Below are 18,061 nucleotides of genomic sequence, written 5' to 3'. Positions count from 1 at the left end.
AGGCAGGATGAATTTTGAAGAAAACTGATGTGCGGACTGCTAAGTATATACATATCTTTTTCAAATTTGGCTATTTGGGTCTATAGATTTCCTACTATAGTTGTAACAAAAGAAAGGTGAACAAGATCAAAGTAAAGAACAGACACAATAACAGAAAAAATAACCTTAAAAAAAGCTTACTAATGTCTGTAATAAAGTCATAATTTAATGTGAGTGTCTTATTTTGAAGGTAAACACTCGGCTTCCGGCATTTCTCCCGTCCGAGGGAGTGTCGCGGACGCACCACTCAGAAGCTCTTTGGTTCGCTCGATTCTTCTCACGGGGGCTAGACTCGGGGGCGGTGCTTTGGTTAGCATTTCCCACTATTCCTTTATTAGGTTACACTTTGTGGGGTTAGGGAAAGGAGATAATTCCTCATTACTAAAGATATTTAATTAATAAAAGTGCTGTATGAAACTGAAATGGACGCTCATTGTCATCAAGTAGACAAGAAGACATCAAGTTGACCTATGGATAGATAGAGAGAGAGAGAGAGAGAGAGAGAGAGAGAGAGAGAGAGAGAGAGAGAGAGAGAGAGAGAGAGAGAGAGAGAGAGAGAGAGAGACTTTTAATAGAATAAAAAAGTGGAAAAGAGAACTAACAATTACAAATAATTCTTTGGCACGTACATTCTATTTTCAGTTTAATTTCCTTGTTTATTGGCCCTTGTGATATCTGAGGCCAGGCTGGAAAAAGGAGCCCAGTTTAGACAGGTCTCGTGGGAATATTAGGGGACGGTTCAAAGTCTCCCCCTCCCTCCCTCCCTCTCTCTCCCTTTTATCTGTCCGCAGTCAGAAGCATCTGGAATCTGCGCGAAAGGGACTACTTTTTCATATTATGTTCGCCTTTTACATTTAAAACGGTGCTTTTGACACTATTTCAGTTTTTAGATGACTTCCTATTGCTGAACTATCCTTGGAGGGATTCACACTTTTTTTCTCACTGGAGGAAACTCAACTGGAGAAATACTTGGAATATATTTGGGAATGTTGCACCACTAAGGAAAACCTACTTTTTTCTGCATAACGTCCAAGAATAAACAACCAGCTGTGTCTGTGGGATCATTATGGGAATATTGGAGTGATTTTCCTCGGTGTGGAGGGGGGGTTGTTGCAGGACTGTTATTCCCCCACATAGAGCAGATCTGATCCGGGGTGCAGAGGGGGTTTCAATGCGGCTGATTGGAGAACCTGCACCGGGAAACATGAACAGCAGCGGCGGGTCTGGAAACTTTCTGCTGGTTCCCATCCCGGAGTATCCCCTGCTGGACTGCGTGCCCAACAGGACCGCAAAGATCGTGGTGCTGGGGGCCAGCAACGTCGGGAAAACCGGTATGCATGTGTGTATGGAAGAACTGGGGAAAGAAAAAAGCAACATTGAAGTGAATTAGGAAGTTTTCCAAGCATTTAATGCAACTGTAATTCATCTGTTTCCTTATAGGGATTACTACATGCATGGGTTTCATGTAGCTTAATAATAACACATGATAATAACCAGACGTTTAACCTCTTAGCATGTAGCGTGTTATTGTTAGGAATGTCTCTGTGATATAGTTGTCTAAAACAGGAGGACTATAACAGGAAAAATCGATATTTTTAAATAAATACCAACCCTGAGCGACAGGGGGCGACAGGTTGCATTCTGTGTAGCCTTTAGGGTTTTCAAATATACTTTAATTTGTGTGGTGAAAGAAAGTATTCAGTAACAATATAAAAAGACCCACAACTAAAAGCCCTGCATGCATACTACTGTAATTAAATAACAAGAGCTGTACTTAAATGGTCATGTGTTTGCAGAATGTGATCTTTTAGAGTGTATAGTGTGGATTATTATTACTATCATTGATGTGTCAGCTGTATTTAAGTCACGTTGTGGAGTGAGCTTGAACAATGTTACACATTTAAGACATTATACTTTAAAAGGTGATCATATGTCTGGGATGTTCACTGGAATACAAGTTGTGAAGTACAAATATACCTCAAACAATTTACCTTAAACACGATAAAAGTAATTATAATTAAACCAAAGTTTTACGGTCAGTATTTTGTTTGTTATAGTTTGAGAAACCTACCCTAATTATGTCATAATGATGTCATTAGGGTTAAGTCGGCCTAGGCTCAGAGAGTAAACATTTTATAGCAGAAAGTCTGCATTTCAATCTGGAGGTGGAGAGTTATTAAGAGTTAGCAGGCAGAGAAGGGTTGACTAAAAGAGAGTACCACGTTGCATCATGGGAAATGTAGGATTCAGGGTTTTTTCGACCCATATGGATTAAAAAGGTAAACATATCTCGGCCACTGTCTCATGTGATTCCCACTATTGTATGAAAATGGGAATCTTTACTGTGTAACATGCACTGATGGGAATCCAAACCTTCTTCTCAAATGAAACCGGCCTCTCAAAGGAGTCAGAAAACATCGTCCACAATCCCCAAACAACAAGAGATGCATGAGACAATCATTTACAGGACACAGATGACGCACGAGGGGTTACAACATCACATTCAGAGTATTGGTGAATCAGTTTCTTGCTTCAGACTTTGGGCTTTCTGTTTGTTTAAATCATCTCTCTGCTACAAAAGTCCATCAAATATGTGTCACAGAAAAGGGAAATTCGTTTAAAAGGCCCATATCATGCTTTTCTGGTTATTCCCCTTGTGTGTAATGTAGCTTTGCATGTAGACGGCCTGCAGACTCACAAACCCTCAAAGTACACCCTTTATGCTGCCCCAGAACGCCTCGTTGGACATTTCGCTTTTTCCATTGTTTACTTCTTGGGTATAGTGATGTATTTCGGGTATAGTAACATAACGTAACGGCTCCGCAGGTTGGTCCAAATCAAATGGACCTATCCGCGGAGCCGTTACGTCCGTGGAGCCGTTACGTTACGTCCGCGGAGCCGTTACGCTACGTCCGTGGAGCCGTTACGTTACGTCCGTGGAGCCGTTACGTCCGTGGAACCGTTACGTTTGGACCAATCCGCCGACTTCCTCACACACACACACACACACACACACACACACACACACACACACACACACACACACCACGCGCGCGCACACACACACTCGGCGGGACGTTGCGAGGCTCGCTGTGTGGGGTCGGCGAGACAGCGAGACACCGCGGAACTCAGCCTGGGCACACACACAAACTCCCAGCCAGGCTGCGGGTGTGTGTGTGTGTGTGTGTGTGTGTGTGTGTGTGTGTGTGTGTGTGTGTGTGTGTGTGTGTGTGTGTGTGTGTGTGTGTGTGTGTGTGTGTGTGTGTGTGTGTGTGTGTGTGTGTGTGTGTGTGTGTGTGTGTGTGTGTGTGTGTGTGTGTTCAGGCTGGGTTTCACTGTGTCTCGCTGTCTCGCAGACGGCCACTGGGCTCATAGGGAGGGGGGGGGGGGGCAGGAGCTCCAACAAGCCGTTTAGGACAGAGAGTGAATACACACACTATACAGAGATGCTGTTTGAGAAACCAATGTGAGTTTGGAACATTGCACAATATACATGTATTCTAGTCGACCTCAACAATGGAATTATGATCAGTAGAAATGGCCGTGACACGGGACCTTTAAGCGTTATAAAGGTCAGCGGGTTGTCGTAGGGTCGCGCATGTTCCATATCTGTCTTTGTATTCCGTGTCCATGACGTGTGGATGGCACATTTCAGAACATCTCCTTACGTTTTCTTGTTTCTTTCCAGCTCTGATTGTCAGGTTTCTCACCAAGAGGTTCATCGGGGACTATGAAGCAAACACCGGTAAGTTTCCACGCATCTGTCTTCAATAAAACTCATTTGTGACAATAAGCAGCAGAAACTAATCCTCCCGCTCTCTGGAAAACCCCCACCCATTGATCCTTTCATTCGTCCGTCTCTTCTGCTCTCTGCAGGGGCGCTTTACTCCAGAAAGGTCACCCTGGATGGAGAGGAAGTGTCGCTTCAGATCCAGGACACTCCCTGTGTGGCGCTGCAGGTCACACACTCATTCAAATATATATATATAATACAGCGTGTGCATCAAAACAAATACATGTTTATGAATATTTGATGGGCTTTTTTAGTGATGGAAACGGTCACTAAGCGTATCACCTGTTTCCGGGATACCTACGATGCACCTTATGAAAGTAATATTTCCCCGAAGAGTAGAAGATGTTCATACCGGCCTTAGCTTCCTACACTGTGATGGAAAACGTATTTAGATTTAAGTAAAAGTACAATCGCCACAGTCGTAACATACTTACAAGTACAAGTCCTGAGTTCAACAGAAGTATATGTACTCAAGTATCAAAAGTAAAAGTACTCATTGTGCAGAAAGGCTCTCCTAAAAGTGTCATCTTATTATTTGATAGTATTGTTATCATTAGAAAATACATATAAGAGTTTTAATGTTGAAACGTGTTCGTGTTTGGCTGATTTTTGACAGTACTGAATACATGTGTGGTACATATTGATAGTATATCAGATAAACACTACATGTTATGTATGTAAAAGTAACTACCAGTGTCAAATATAGGAAGTGGAATAGAAGTACATGGTAGCAGAAGATATACATACTCAAGTGAAGTATAAGTACCTGAAAATCATACTTGAGTAAATGTACTTAGTTACAGTCCACTGTCATGTCACTACGAATCAGAAAAGCTCAAAATAAACCAGGTGGTATTTGCTGAAGTAAGCTTTTCTGTCAAACTATTATTGAGAGTTAAAATTAATTGCATTCTTCGTTTGTTTAATAGCGGAAAAAAATATATTGCACCATCTACGGTTGATTCATCCAAATCCAACATCTGCCACAACAGCTGTCTGTGCTAACACCCCGAGTCACTTGTTGAGGGCAATGAGACACAAACATTCCTCCAAATTCCACATTTCATGTAAAATATTTTAGTTTTGAGTTATTGGTTGACTCTACAATATAAACTACGCTTACGTTTCTATTTGCAGTGAAATATATATGTCTAAATATGCTTGAGTTGAGTTAAAAGGTTCAAAAAGTCGAGGTCTTTCTTCGATGCCATTGCCTGAAGATGAACTCGATGTTAGGAGAACTCTTCATTTGATCATACAAGCCGTTTGAGGAATGCATTTGAAGCAAAAGGAAGTGGAGGATAATTGGTGCAACGTGCCCCACCGGCTGTCTGTTTAGAAAACCTCAGGGCCGCTCATTTCCTCCCTCCATTTGGGGAGATAAGGGAGGGTGAGGACGTCTCTCCACTTCCAGAGATTAGACAGGAATAATTGGTGTGGAGGCAAAGAGGTGGAGAAGTCACTGGAAGGTTGGTGAGGATTTTTAAATAGAGTGTTGTATCAATAAAGTACGGTTAATCCAGCCCGCACGTTATCCGACGGACTTATCTTCACCTCATGATGGCAGAAAATGTTTTTCTCGGTAATAATGAGTGAAAGGAACGGCCCATCCCGAGCTGAGGACTGGGTGGTCTGGAGGGTCCGGAGTCAAAATGTCAAAGCAGCTGCTGTGTGTCCATAAACACACATTTGTCAGTAAAGTCTGAAAACCACCTGTTAACTCACTTTAAAGGGAACTCTGGAATGTTCCACCTGGACACTGTTCCCCCTATCTTTGTGCTTTCAAGAGATTTACGGTGACATACATTTTTCACTTTTGTTCCAGCGTCCATCCAGCTAAATATAAACATAATTAGACAAATCTGGCACTTTCCACCAAGAATTCAGAAAACATTTTCCCCTTCAAACAAGACTTGTGTTCAGATCATGCTAAAGGGTACAGAAGATGGTACTTTCCTATCCTTTTTCCAACCCGGCATCACGGCAAGACGTGAACATGTGGCGATTTACCATGCTGGGAGACGTGAAGATGTCACGATTTCGTCCCTTCAAACGTGACAGTTACACGGTATTGTTAACCAGTGCAGAAATAACCGGAAATGGGAAGCAAATGCTCCCCCGACGTAATGATTTATTTTTTAATAGTCACACTCGATTTCGCCGATGTTCTTGTTGCCCAGCTGGTCGACACCTCTTTGAGCAGAAACAAAGGCTACATTCATGTATTACATCGATGTTAATCCGTGCGTGTGGATGTGGAATTAACGGACGTGACGTTGTGCGATTGCGTTGCCAGGCAACAGCTTCGGTTCATGTTAATTTACAAACTCTTCAACTACAACCGTAGTTATATTTAAAAACATGTTAGAAGGCCTCACGAAATACTTTAATGCAAATTAAAATGTAAATGTGAAGGAATGTGTGTATAACAAAATACATCGGTGATAAACGAAACCGGAAACAGACGTAGGCAAGATCCTCAGCTCGATGATTGGATGGTTTAGCCGCAATGCATGCTGGGATTTGGTGCATATGTGATGTGAAATCCACGTCACGTTTTCAGTTTTGGCGGCAGTTCTGCCTGTTTGTCTAGAAGTCTTCTCAGCAGGGCTCTATAAATAGAGAACTACGGCAGATATGTAATACGTAATGCAGCCGAACCGTGTATTACAATGCCGTTATGTGATGACTTTCAAAGAGAAAAGCAAGAGCACTCGGAATAAAGTATTATTTTATTTTTAAAAAACGTTTTCAGATTTCACATCACATAAACATCAAATCCCAGCATGCATTGCGGCTAAACCATCCAATCATCGAGCTGAGGATCTTGGTCAGTTTCCGGTTTCGTTTATCACCGATGTATTTTGTTATACACACATTCCTTCACATTTACATTTTAATTTGCATTAAAGTATTTCGTGAGGCCTTCTAACATGTTTTTAAATATAACTACGGTTGTAGTTGAAGAGTTTGTAAATTAACATGAACCGAAGCTGTTGCCTGGCAACGCAATCGCACAACGTCACGTCCGTTAATTCCACATCCACACGCACGGATTAACATCGATGTAATACATGAATGTAGCCTTTGTTTCTGCTCAAAGAGGTGTCGACCAGCTGGGCAACAAGAACATCGGCGAAATCGAGTGTGACTATTAAAAAATAAATCATTACGTCGGGGGAGCATTTGCTTCCCATTTCCGGTTATTTCTCCACTGGTTAACAATACGGTGTAACTGTCACGTTTGAAGGGACGAAATCGTGACATCTTCACGTCTCCCAGCATGGTACATCGTCACATGTTCGGGTTGCCTTTTTCACACACTTAAAATAACCATTTGAACCGCTAAATGGCAAAAACCAGCAGCTTTTAATGAGGACATACACTGACGGTGCAGAATTAGTATTAAAATGCAGAAATGTGTGCGACTGCTGGAACCAATTTCAATAATTGTTATCCCCTTTTGTCACTTAGTCCCTTAACATGGGGATGAAAAGGGTCTACGTTGGATACTATGGACGTTGATGCATTTTGATGAATTTGGATAGTTGTGTACACTTCAGCAGTCTTTTTTAAATACAGGCCACTAAAAAAGCAGTTGTTTGAGGTTGGGAAAAGATCATTTAGTGGTGTAATGTCTGGAGGAGACACTGCCAGTGAAACAGTGATTGATGGTTTGTGCTGAGCTCAGTCTGCTTTAGCTCAGAGGAATGAGGAAGTGTTTAAAAACAGTCAGTGTCCATTCCCAAGAGTAGTTTTAAAATCTGTGTCTTTTTCATTTCTTCAGGATGATGCTGAAGGCCTGTACTGTCAGGAGCAGATCAACAGGTATATAAACATTCAATAAACAACTAAATGAAGTTACTTCTGTGATAAATTTACAATATCTGAACTTTTTAAAGAACATCCATAATATATTGATTCTTCTATTTTATCTGTTGTATTTTTTCTATATAACTTAACACAAAAAGTAAAGCAATTTGTGTTTAGGATTTCTATGTTGAAACAATGCTTCATAGCAATACATATTATACCGTAGGAGAGCCTGTTTTCTTACCTTTCCAATGGTGCCAAATGTGTGAAGAACAAGCACTCGATGGATGAGCAGCAGAGCCGAGTATGTGGGGTGCGCCCATGAAACATGTGAATCAAATCTCCTCTGCCGATGCCAAACAGCTTTCTTTGCAGCTGACTCTAGTGTGGTGTTGTTTGGTGGATTGGATGATTGAAGTCTGATAAATGAAGACACATTGGAAAGATAAGAAAACAGGCTTTCCAACCGTATAAGATGTATTGCCAAAAAGCATTGTTACAACATAGAAATCATCTACCAAACACAAATTGCCTGTAATGTGCTTGCATTGAAATTCCAGATCTATTTACTGGGCGGATGGATACGTGCTGGTGTTCTCCATCACGGATCACCACAGCTACCGCACCATCCAGCCGCTTTACCAACACGTCAGACGCATACACCCCTCTGGAAATATACCCGTTATACTGGTCAGTACACCTGAAAGTAAAACAATGCAAAATATATTTAAAACGTTGGTGAACTTGTACAGGAAGTCTGTTTATTGTTGCCGTTTGGATTTACTGCTGGTAGACAGTTGCTTTACTCAGGTCTTAAACGGATAATAAGTGTTACCTCCTGACTCTAATCCCCTCTAATCTGCTCTGTCCTGTAATCTGTAATCAGGTTGGAAACAAGAGCGATCTTCTCAGAGCCAGACAAGTGCCGGCAGACGAAGGCGAGACGTTAGCTTCTTCGCTAGGTGGGAAAAAATAACCCTCCTCTTGTTTTATGTACATTTCATCTTTTCCCATTCCTATAGTAGTGGTTTTCCCAAAGACAACACACCATTTGTAATATGTTAAACACAGTATCATATTTACACAGATAACCTTTAGTAAAAGTATTTTTGTACAGTTATAAGTTATGCAAAATCTTCATACACTTTTGAAGAGTTTCTTATGTGCGCTTATGCGAAGGATCTCAATTACTGTGTTTAAGTACAAATGTAAAGTACTTATTATTTCACTTTAATGCTATATACTACTATCTTTTTTAGAAAAATAGATCTCTACAGTATGTTCAACGCATGACTTTCAATTGTTTGAGGGATTGTACCACCAGTGAATTAAATCCAGTTGACTAATGGATAGGGATAATCTAAATTGAACAATCTATACAATTTCCTTTTGCATTACGAGCCATTTTGCGGTTGATATTTTTAGTACACATTGCTGGTGGTGATACTCAAAAGACAACATTACCTAAAGCAGACAATTTGTAGAAAAGTAATTCAAAAAGCAAGGACAAACTTACAGTGGAATTGAGGTAAACTATTTTGAAATCAGCTGATATTACACTAAACACACACACACACACACACACACACACACACACACGCACACACACACGCACGCACGCACACACACACACACACACACACACACACACACGCACACACACATATACACGTATACATCACTTCAGGGGACATTACATTGCCTTGGAGACTTATACTAACCCTAACCAAGTCTTCATCCTAAAAGAAATGATTCCTCTCAAGGAGACCTCCATTATGTCCCCATAAGGGAGGCGAGTCCCCACACGTGACTATGTAAACAGATGTAGGTCCCCACAAGGATAGTAATGCTAGACCACACACACACACACACACCTCTATACATGTGAACTATATCCTGCATGCTGCCTAATGGAGAAGGAATGTTATCTGAGATAAACTCTGCTCACAGGAGGAGTTTACTTCGAGGCGTCGGCGAGAGAAAACCACGAAGGAGTTCACGCTGCCTTCCTGCATCTCTGCCAGGAGGTGAGAACTTTTTACTGTATTTTATTAGTCAGCTTAGTCAGAGTCCTCTCCTGCTGATGTTCAGGTGTATATCAGCATGTAGTGTCTCTACTTTAAAGAGTCCTCTCTGCTGATGTTCAGGTGTATATCAGAATGTAGTGTCTCTACTTTAAAGAGTCCTCTCCTGCTGATGTTCAGGTGTATATCAGTATGTAGTGTCTCTACTTTAAAGAGTCCTCTCCTGCTGATGTTCAGGTGTATATCAGTATGTAGTGTCTCTACTTTAAAGAGTCCTCTCCTGCTGATGTTCAGGTGTATATCAGTATGTAGTGTCTCTACTTTAAAGAGTCCTCTCCTGCTGATGTTCAGGTGTATATCAGTATGTAGTGTCTCTACTTTAAAGAGTCCTCTGCTGCTGATGTTCAGGTGTATATCAGTATGTAGTGTCTCTACTTTAAAGAGTCCTCTCCTGCTGATGTTCAGGTGTATATCAGTATGTAGTGTCTCTACTTTAAAGAGTCCTCTCCTGCTGATGTTCAGGTGTATATCAGTATGTATTGTCTCTACTTTAAAGAGTCCTCCCCTGCTGATGTTCAGGTGTATATCAGTATGTAGTTTCTCTACTTTAAAGATTCCTCTCCTGCTGATGTTCAGGTGTATATCAGCATGTAGTGTCTCTACTTTAAAGAGTCCTCTCCTGCTGATGTTCAGGTGTATATCAGTATGTAGCGTCTCTACTTTAAAGAGTCCTCTCTGCTGATGTTCAGGTGTATATCAGTATGTAGTGTCTCTACTTTAAAGAGTCCTCTCCTGCTGATGTTCAGGTGTATATCAGTATGTTGTGTCTCTACTTTAAAGAGTCCTCTCCTGCTGATGTTCAGGTGTATATCAGTATGTAGTGTCTCTACTTTAAAGAGTCCTCTCCTGCTGATGTTCAGGTGTATATCAGTATGTTGTGTCTCTACTTTAAAGAGTCCTCTCCTGCTGATGTTCAGGTGTATATCAGTATGTAGTGTCTCTACTTTAAAGAGTGCTCTCCTGCTGATGTTCAGGTGTATATCAGTATGTTGTGTCTCTACTTTAAAGAGTCCTCTCCTGCTGATGTTCAGGTGTATATCAGCATGTAGTGTCTCTACTTTAAAGAGTGCTCTCCTGCTGATGTTCAGGTGTATATCAGTATGTAGTGTCTCTACTTTAAAGAGTCCTCTCCTGCTGATGTTCAGGTGTATATCAGTATGTTGTGTCTCTACTTTAAAGAGTCCTCTCCTGCTGATGTTCAGGTGTATATCAGCATGTAGTGTCTCTACTTTAAAGAGTGCTCTCCTGCTGATGTTCAGGTGTATATCAGTATGTAGTGTCTCTACTTTAAAGAGTCCTCTCCTGCTGATGTTCAGGTGTATATCAGTATGTAGTGTCTCTACTTTAAAGAGTCCTCTCCTGCTGATGTTCAGGTGTATATCAGTATGTAGTGTCTCTGGTCCGACATGTCTGCATGCTTTAATGTTCAAAAAGCTCTCTATTTTCTCATCTGATTGGTTAGCTGACCGGCTCTGTTGTGATTGGTCAACGGCTTAGAGATGTCCCGCCCCTTCGCCCATCATGCACAATGTGTTGGTGTTTACATGCACTAAAACCCGTATAGAACACACTACATAGATGAGAAAACCCCAAACAGCATAACAGGGCCTCTTTAAGGCTAAGAGAGGACAGCTTTATTTGGGTCTGCAGATATATTTTGGGTCACTGAACTTTCGGGAATTTTCATTTCCTGTGGGAATTATGATAGCAGACATTTTCCCACTGATGCCCAGAGTCACCAGAAAATGCTATGTTTGTTATGTTTGGGTCAGAAAGCTGAAATTAGTCTGTGCTGTATATTTGTTTTTCTGATACAAGTCTCATTACATGCAGCCGTGTTTAGTCTCTTTCCTTTTCTGGTGTGTTCTCAAACCAGGCTCAACTGAGTAGGTGCTTTAAAGCTGCGACAATCAATCATTGTTAAATTAACATATATATTCAGTTCCCCTCATTAGCATCTTGTCGCTCAGTGGTTAGTTTTTTCGGCTCTTGTTTCCAACGGCTGCCTAAAAGAAAAAAGTCCAATATGCTAACTAAATGCTACCTACTAGCATAGGCACATACAAGACTTGTGAACACAATGGAGCAACTTAAGAGACAGACATTCCCTGGAAGAGATGGAGGAGACCAAAAATGGAGCTAAAAGGAGATTTTAAATTGGAGATATGTTCATTTCATAAAAATGACTCAAAATGAATGGACTGTACTTATATAGTCCTTTATCCAGTCTTTAAGATCCCTCAAAGCTCTTTACATACTACATGTCGTTCACCCATTCATACTGAGCAGTGTATGTTAGGACATGCACTAACATGCACACATTCACACACCGCTGGCCATCGGATAGGCCCAAGGATACATCGACATGTTGGCTGCACGGGCTGGGATCGAACCTAAAAGACGACCGCACTCCCTCGCAGCCACAGTCGCCCTATTGAATGAAAATGTTGGTTGTTTTTGTTAGAAATGTTGTGTGATGAAAAAGGATTAAATGCAGTTTTAAATGTAACTTTTTAACAATTGTTCTCGAGTGGATTGAGTTGTATTGACAGTGGAGTTTAAAAATGAAATAAGTACAAAAAACATACAAAGTAATTTAAAATAAGAGTACGTTTTGAGCTTCTGATGCATGTTGTTTCCAGGGTGTGAGAAAACTATATCATTGCTGTGTCGAGTCCAATAAACATCTGATGCAGCTTTACATTTGAGTTTGAATAGAAACGAAGGAAAATAAGAAAGAAAACGGAAATTAAATAGTTATTTAAAAAGGAAAAAGCAGGTTTTGAGCTGCTTATGCAAAGTAAACGATGTCTTGTCAGCAATTCACCAATTGTTTCTCAAGCAGGTTGATTGGATTTGACAAAAAAGAAACAACAAATTAAATAAGTAAATAAAACATACAAAATAATTAAAAATAAGAGTACGTTTTGAGCTTCTGATGCCTGTTGTTTCCAGGGTGTGAGAAAACTACACATACTATCATTGCTGTGTGGAGTCCAATAAACATTTGATGCAGAGTTTTAAATACAAAGAAGAAGTTTCGGAGCTGCTTGCTTATGCAAAATAAACGATGTATTTTCTTCAAGTCACTGGTGTCTCTGTTTTCTAGGTGATTCGAGGAGGGGGTAACGGTGAGAAACGAAGAGGAGGCCTTCATCTAGCCAGACCTAAATCTCCCAACATGCAGGAGCTGAAGAGGAGGTTCAGGCAGGTCCTCTCCTCCAAAGTCAAATCCTCATCCTCCGCCCTCTGACCGAACAGAAACATCACGAAGATGAGAGCTTCTACGGAAATGCAAAGACCTCCTTTAAAGTGGAAGCAGTCTGAGAAGCAGTTTGAGAACTGAACAGCCTCTGTGGTGATCGAAGCCTTTTAAAGAGTCCTCGCTGAAGACAAAGCTCCGGGTCAACGCGACCTTCTGAGCTGCATCAGAACCGACTGATACAAAACACGATGTATTGCGTCAGAAACGTTGCGTTTTTACCAACAGAGGACAGTGAGGGTGTCAGAAATACGGGTTTACTGCAAACCGAGCCATGTCTCCGTTTCCTTGAGGCTGAAAAACCACTCTTAATACATCAACGCTAAAGAATTAACGAGACAATTAAAAGGACAGAACACGTTGTTTGTTACGTCCTGACATTTTTGCAAATAGACAGGTTTTTTAATTGGGTTGAAAGTTGAGAACAAAGGCAGATTTCAACTTGGCTGATAAATGCACAGCGAGTCTCCATCTTCTCTCTTGAAGACGTGGTAGGAACATAGTCGGAACCGAAACAGGAAATGACCCCAAATCGAACTCGTTCAAGGCTCTTACACCGAGACAAATGCTGCCTTTCGACAGCCGGAAGGGAAGCCTCGAGTAACAAAACAAAGCGAGGACAAGTGGAAGTGAGCTGTACTATTTTTAAATTGGGTTTTAATAAAGTGACCAGAATCTTTTTTTTATATTTCGTCTTCATTTTCATTCAAAATCTGCTTAAATCAGGACTTTCCATGACTTTCAAATAGAAAAGGGGGTTTTAGTTTATTGTTTTATTTTAATTGTGTACACACCAGCAAGAAGAGGGTTTTTTTATTCACATAATTGGAGTTACTACCTTCCATTTTCACCATTTATTTGTGTCCCGGTATGAAGACCAGGGACCATTAAAGTTCTCCTAAATGTAGAAGCTCTGGTTAAATGCGTTTTAAATCCCTTAATTCAAATTCTCCCTCACATAACATACTTTTGAAGCCATGAGACTCATTTACTAGCCTTTGTGAAAATGTTTCCACTTAATCTCAGCGCAAATAATGAAACCAAGGGGTAAAAGCAGCTTTAACCGCTCTCAGAACGAGGGGTATGTCATTTCAATTGTTTAATGTGTGGAAAATGTTAGAGTTAATGTTCAGAGGTCTTTCTCCCAACAATAATGATTTTGTGGGCGAGTCACAGCTCCAAGAGACGATGAACTTCCAGGAGAGAAAGTAACCAGTAAACCCAACATATACTGGTTCATAATCATGGGTCAACATCTGAACGTGTGTGTGGTCTGGTATTACTATACTTGTGGGGACCTAAATCTGTTTACACACATATAGTGTGGGGACTGGCTTCCCTTATGGGGACAAATTGGAGGTCCCCATAAGGAGGATCATTAATTTTAGGGTGAAGACTTGGTTAGGGTTAGGCATGTGTTGGTTATGGTTAAGGTTAGGATAAGTCTCCAGGAAATGCATGTAAGTCAATGTAATGTCCCCTGAAGTGATGTATACATGGTGTGTGTGTGTGTGTGTTTTTCCAGCTGTTCTCATGACCTCTCCTCTCAGTGATACACTCCACAATTCCCAGTAAAGACAAAATTCCTCGGCATCTGGCATTTGTTTCCCGGTCACTGAACCGCCACTCGAACCCTTTTTAAAACACACACAGTAAATATTGTGCGCTGACCCGTGACCTTTGTGGCCCTTTGATCTGTAGAGGCAGCAGGGCTCCATCAAGGGTCTGGAAAAAGATGGGAGATAAAACCTCGGCTCGCTGTGTGACGAAACTCGGGCACAGAATTGAGATTTTTCCCACAATTTCCAGCGACTTTAGGTCTAATTTCCTCTTGTGTTTTCTTTCGAACTTCCCACACATGTCGCTCCTAAAGACCTGCTTCCTGTGTGACGCTGGATCAACTGCCCTCTCCGATGCATGAATGCTGCTTTTCCTCCCCCTTTGTTTCATTGAAAAGCAGCCAGAAATCTGGACGGTTAATGTCAGTTGTATTTTATTGAGGGTTAATGTGACATTTATAAGGCCAGATTCGGAAAATGGACTCCAGTAAATGTTCCCTTGTTTGGTTAGAAGGAGCGCACAAGTGAACCTCTGGATTAAGGTTTGAAAGTACGTTGATCTAAATGGCATTGACGTTGCTGCATAATGTCAAATTCTGCGGCATAGTATTGTTATTTTATAGTATATGTCGAGACATGACACTATGCACAGATAAAAAAACATCTAATAATGAGAAAGAAATTCACTGCAAGTCAGGAAGGTATTACGCTTTTGGATTTTGGTCAAATGTCTGACCAAAAGGGAAACGTCAGAACTTAAAATGACACAAAATAGAGCTCAATTTTGCTTATGGGAAGTGTAGTTCACAACATAGGACGCTTCACAGGTAAAACTGAGGAAAAGTCAATTAAAAAAGCAAAAAAACCACTATTAAGTCAATGTTTTCTAATAAAAATGTACACTTAGTGCTCCCTGTCCTTTTTAAAGACAGAAATGTGTAACCGGTGTGACTGCAAGACTAGACAAGGATAAGTAGATAAATATAACATTGTATAAAACAGACAAGTCAAATCAAGCAATCTGATTGGTTCTTAGCCGTCATTAATGAGCGGGTAGAATTGTAGTTACTTTTCACAAGTCAGTATCCCTCCGCGTCTGAGAAAAGCTACAACTATGAGGGGCCGTACAGCCCGTAATTTATACTCCTCTCACGCACATACATTCTCCTTTCACATACATATGTTTTCACTCTTACACACGTATATATTTACACTCACACATTCATACATTTTGTTACGGCCAACTGTTACATTACGTCCGTTACGAAACTAACTAACTAACTAACTAACTAACTAACTAGCAAAGCTTACGATGGAAACATGTAAGGTTAACTTGGACCTCCGGGGTGGCTTTACTATGGAGGAGTGGATTGAGGAGTGCCGATCTCCAGAAAGCACCTAAACGACGACATGCAGAGCTACGTGAAGAGCAGGTAGTCCAACCGGAGAAGTAGCTCCATTCAAAAGCTTTCTGAGGCGGGTCTTGAAACAAAGCAGAGACGTGATGACCGTTAGTGGCCACAGGTGCGAAAGCTCTCTCCAGAGCTACTTGCATAAATATATCATAATATATGAAGCAAGGAGTAAAATCTCAGCTTGCAGTTCAAAGGATTCTCTCAGTTATTCAGACGCCTCTTCTTAATGTGGATCTGTAGAGAAACAGAGTCAGTTTGCTTTAGTAAACCTTCCCTTTGTATAAAAGACGACACCTTTAAAAACAAAACAGACGAGGAAATGTCTAACAAGCTAATGATGGAGCAGAGGAGGTCATCTTATCAACAGAGAACCACCCGGAGCAATGTGTGGAGGACAGAAACCAGCTGTGAGCGCGCGCGCGTGTGTGTGTGTGTGTGTGTGTGTGTGTGTGTGTTCTAAACATTTGTGGGCGGGCCCTTAGGTTCGTCCTAACTTTTCACCCCGTAACGTCTCGTCTGGGATTAAGTCAAGACCTTTGAAAGTGGAGAGAGACACACAAGGTTTCAAGAAGAATTAGGACTTTAGGATGTAAAACAAAACGTAACATAAATGTAACAGAAGACAGAGAATGAATGTCAACTGTCTCCGTGTTGAAGTGTTGACAGAACAGTGTGTGTGACAGCCAGACAGATGAGAGATTATCAGTGTGTGTCCAGACGGAAAACAAATGTCAAAGTAACATTTTTATTATTATTTATTATTTATTATTATTCTTTATTGTCAAGAATTCGACATGTTGTACATCCAGAAATCTTGAAATATTATAATATTATATATATAGTTTCTCGAGGTCCTACAGTGGTACATACATCAAACAACAACAACAACAACAAAACAAAAAGGGCCTAGATAACCGGAGGAATGTTAGTAATATATTAAAGTATTCAGCGGAGATGGCAGTAAAGTGACTGGTGCTGGATGAGGGAGGTTGGTTGTGTGTGTGTGTCTGTTTGTGTGTGTGGGGGGGGGTAGAGTCCAGGACCATTTGGGGCAGGGGAGAAAGGTCGGAGGCAGGGTGGAGAGTTCAGGGGAGAGAGGGAGGGGGGGGAGGGAGGGAGGGAGGGGAGAGAGTTCAGCATCCCGACCGCCTGGTGGAGGGAGCTGTTCCCCAGCCTGACGGTGCCCGAGCTGAGGCTGCGGAAGGCAGGAGGCTGGAGAGGCTGTTGGAGGGGTGAGGCGGGTCCCGATGGTCCTCCGGGCAGAGTTCACTATGCGCTGCAGGCTCTTGCGGTCGGCGGCGGTGCAGCTTCCGAACCACAGCGTGATACACCTGCTGAGGATGCTCTCGGTGGCGCCTCGATAAAAGGACAGCACGATGGGGGGGGGGCTCCGGTGCGGTGGTGTTGATTTTCCAGGTGAGGTCATCAGTGATGGTCACCCCAAGGAATTTGGTGCTGGTCACAGCAGCGCCGTTGATGCTCAGGGGGAGAGGGGGTCGACGGTGGGTTCTCCTGAAGTCCTTTGTTTTCTCCAGGTTGAGGAAGAGGTTGTTGTTGTTGTGGCACCACAAGGCCAGCTGGTTCACTTCCTTCCTGTAGTTAGTCTCATCGTTGTGGCTGATGAGACTAACTACAGTAGTGTCGTCTGCGAACTTCACGATGTGGTTGGTGCTGAAGATGGGTTTGCAGTCGTGGGTCAGCAGAGTGAAGAGAAGGGGGCTGAGCACACATCCTTGTGGGGCCCCCGTACTCAGTCTGAGGGTGTTTGAGGTGTTATTGTTGACCCGTACAGCTTGTGGTCTCTCTGTGAGGAGGTCCAGTTGCAGAGAGAGGGGCTGAGGCCCAGGTCTGTAGCTGCTGGGGGATGATGGTGTTGAATGCTGAGCTGAGAATAGCATTCTGACATATGGGTCCTTAGTCTTAGTCTTAGTGTCCAGGAGTGGAGTGCACCAGATGGGCGTAAAAAAGTAGGCCTTAACTCTAACGTCGGGCTTAGCTACGTCCGACGTAGTGATTCAAATTTACACCGAGTGCACCAAGCCTGACTAGTCTCGGGCGTAGCTGCGCTTGGTCTTAAGATGCGTGTCCACGTGAAT

At 41.9% G+C, this 18,061-nt stretch overlaps 1 protein-coding gene across 1 annotated transcript; it reads left to right on the top strand.

Annotated features, from left to right (window-relative positions):
• The first annotated feature begins 821 nt into the window (after positions 1-821).
• rasl11a (RAS-like, family 11, member A) lies at positions 822-13,677 on the top strand. The gene is made up of 8 exons (XM_034106477.1): positions 822-1,370; positions 3,728-3,784; positions 3,916-3,998; positions 7,620-7,660; positions 8,206-8,335; positions 8,532-8,607; positions 9,596-9,672; positions 12,839-13,677. The coding sequence occupies exons 1-8, from the start codon at positions 1,211-1,213 to the stop codon at positions 12,980-12,982; spliced, it is 768 nt and encodes a 255-aa protein (XP_033962368.1). The 5' UTR covers positions 822-1,210; the 3' UTR covers positions 12,983-13,677.
• Positions 13,678-18,061: the final 4,384 nt, after the last annotated feature.

The sequence above is a fragment of the Pseudochaenichthys georgianus genome, chromosome 18 (genome assembly GCF_902827115.2).
Source record: "Pseudochaenichthys georgianus chromosome 18, fPseGeo1.2, whole genome shotgun sequence".
Classification (NCBI taxonomy): Eukaryota; Metazoa; Chordata; class Actinopteri; order Perciformes; family Channichthyidae; genus Pseudochaenichthys; species Pseudochaenichthys georgianus.
The sequence above is the reverse complement of the archived record's forward strand: the minus strand, read 5'-3'. Positions and strand labels throughout refer to the sequence as shown.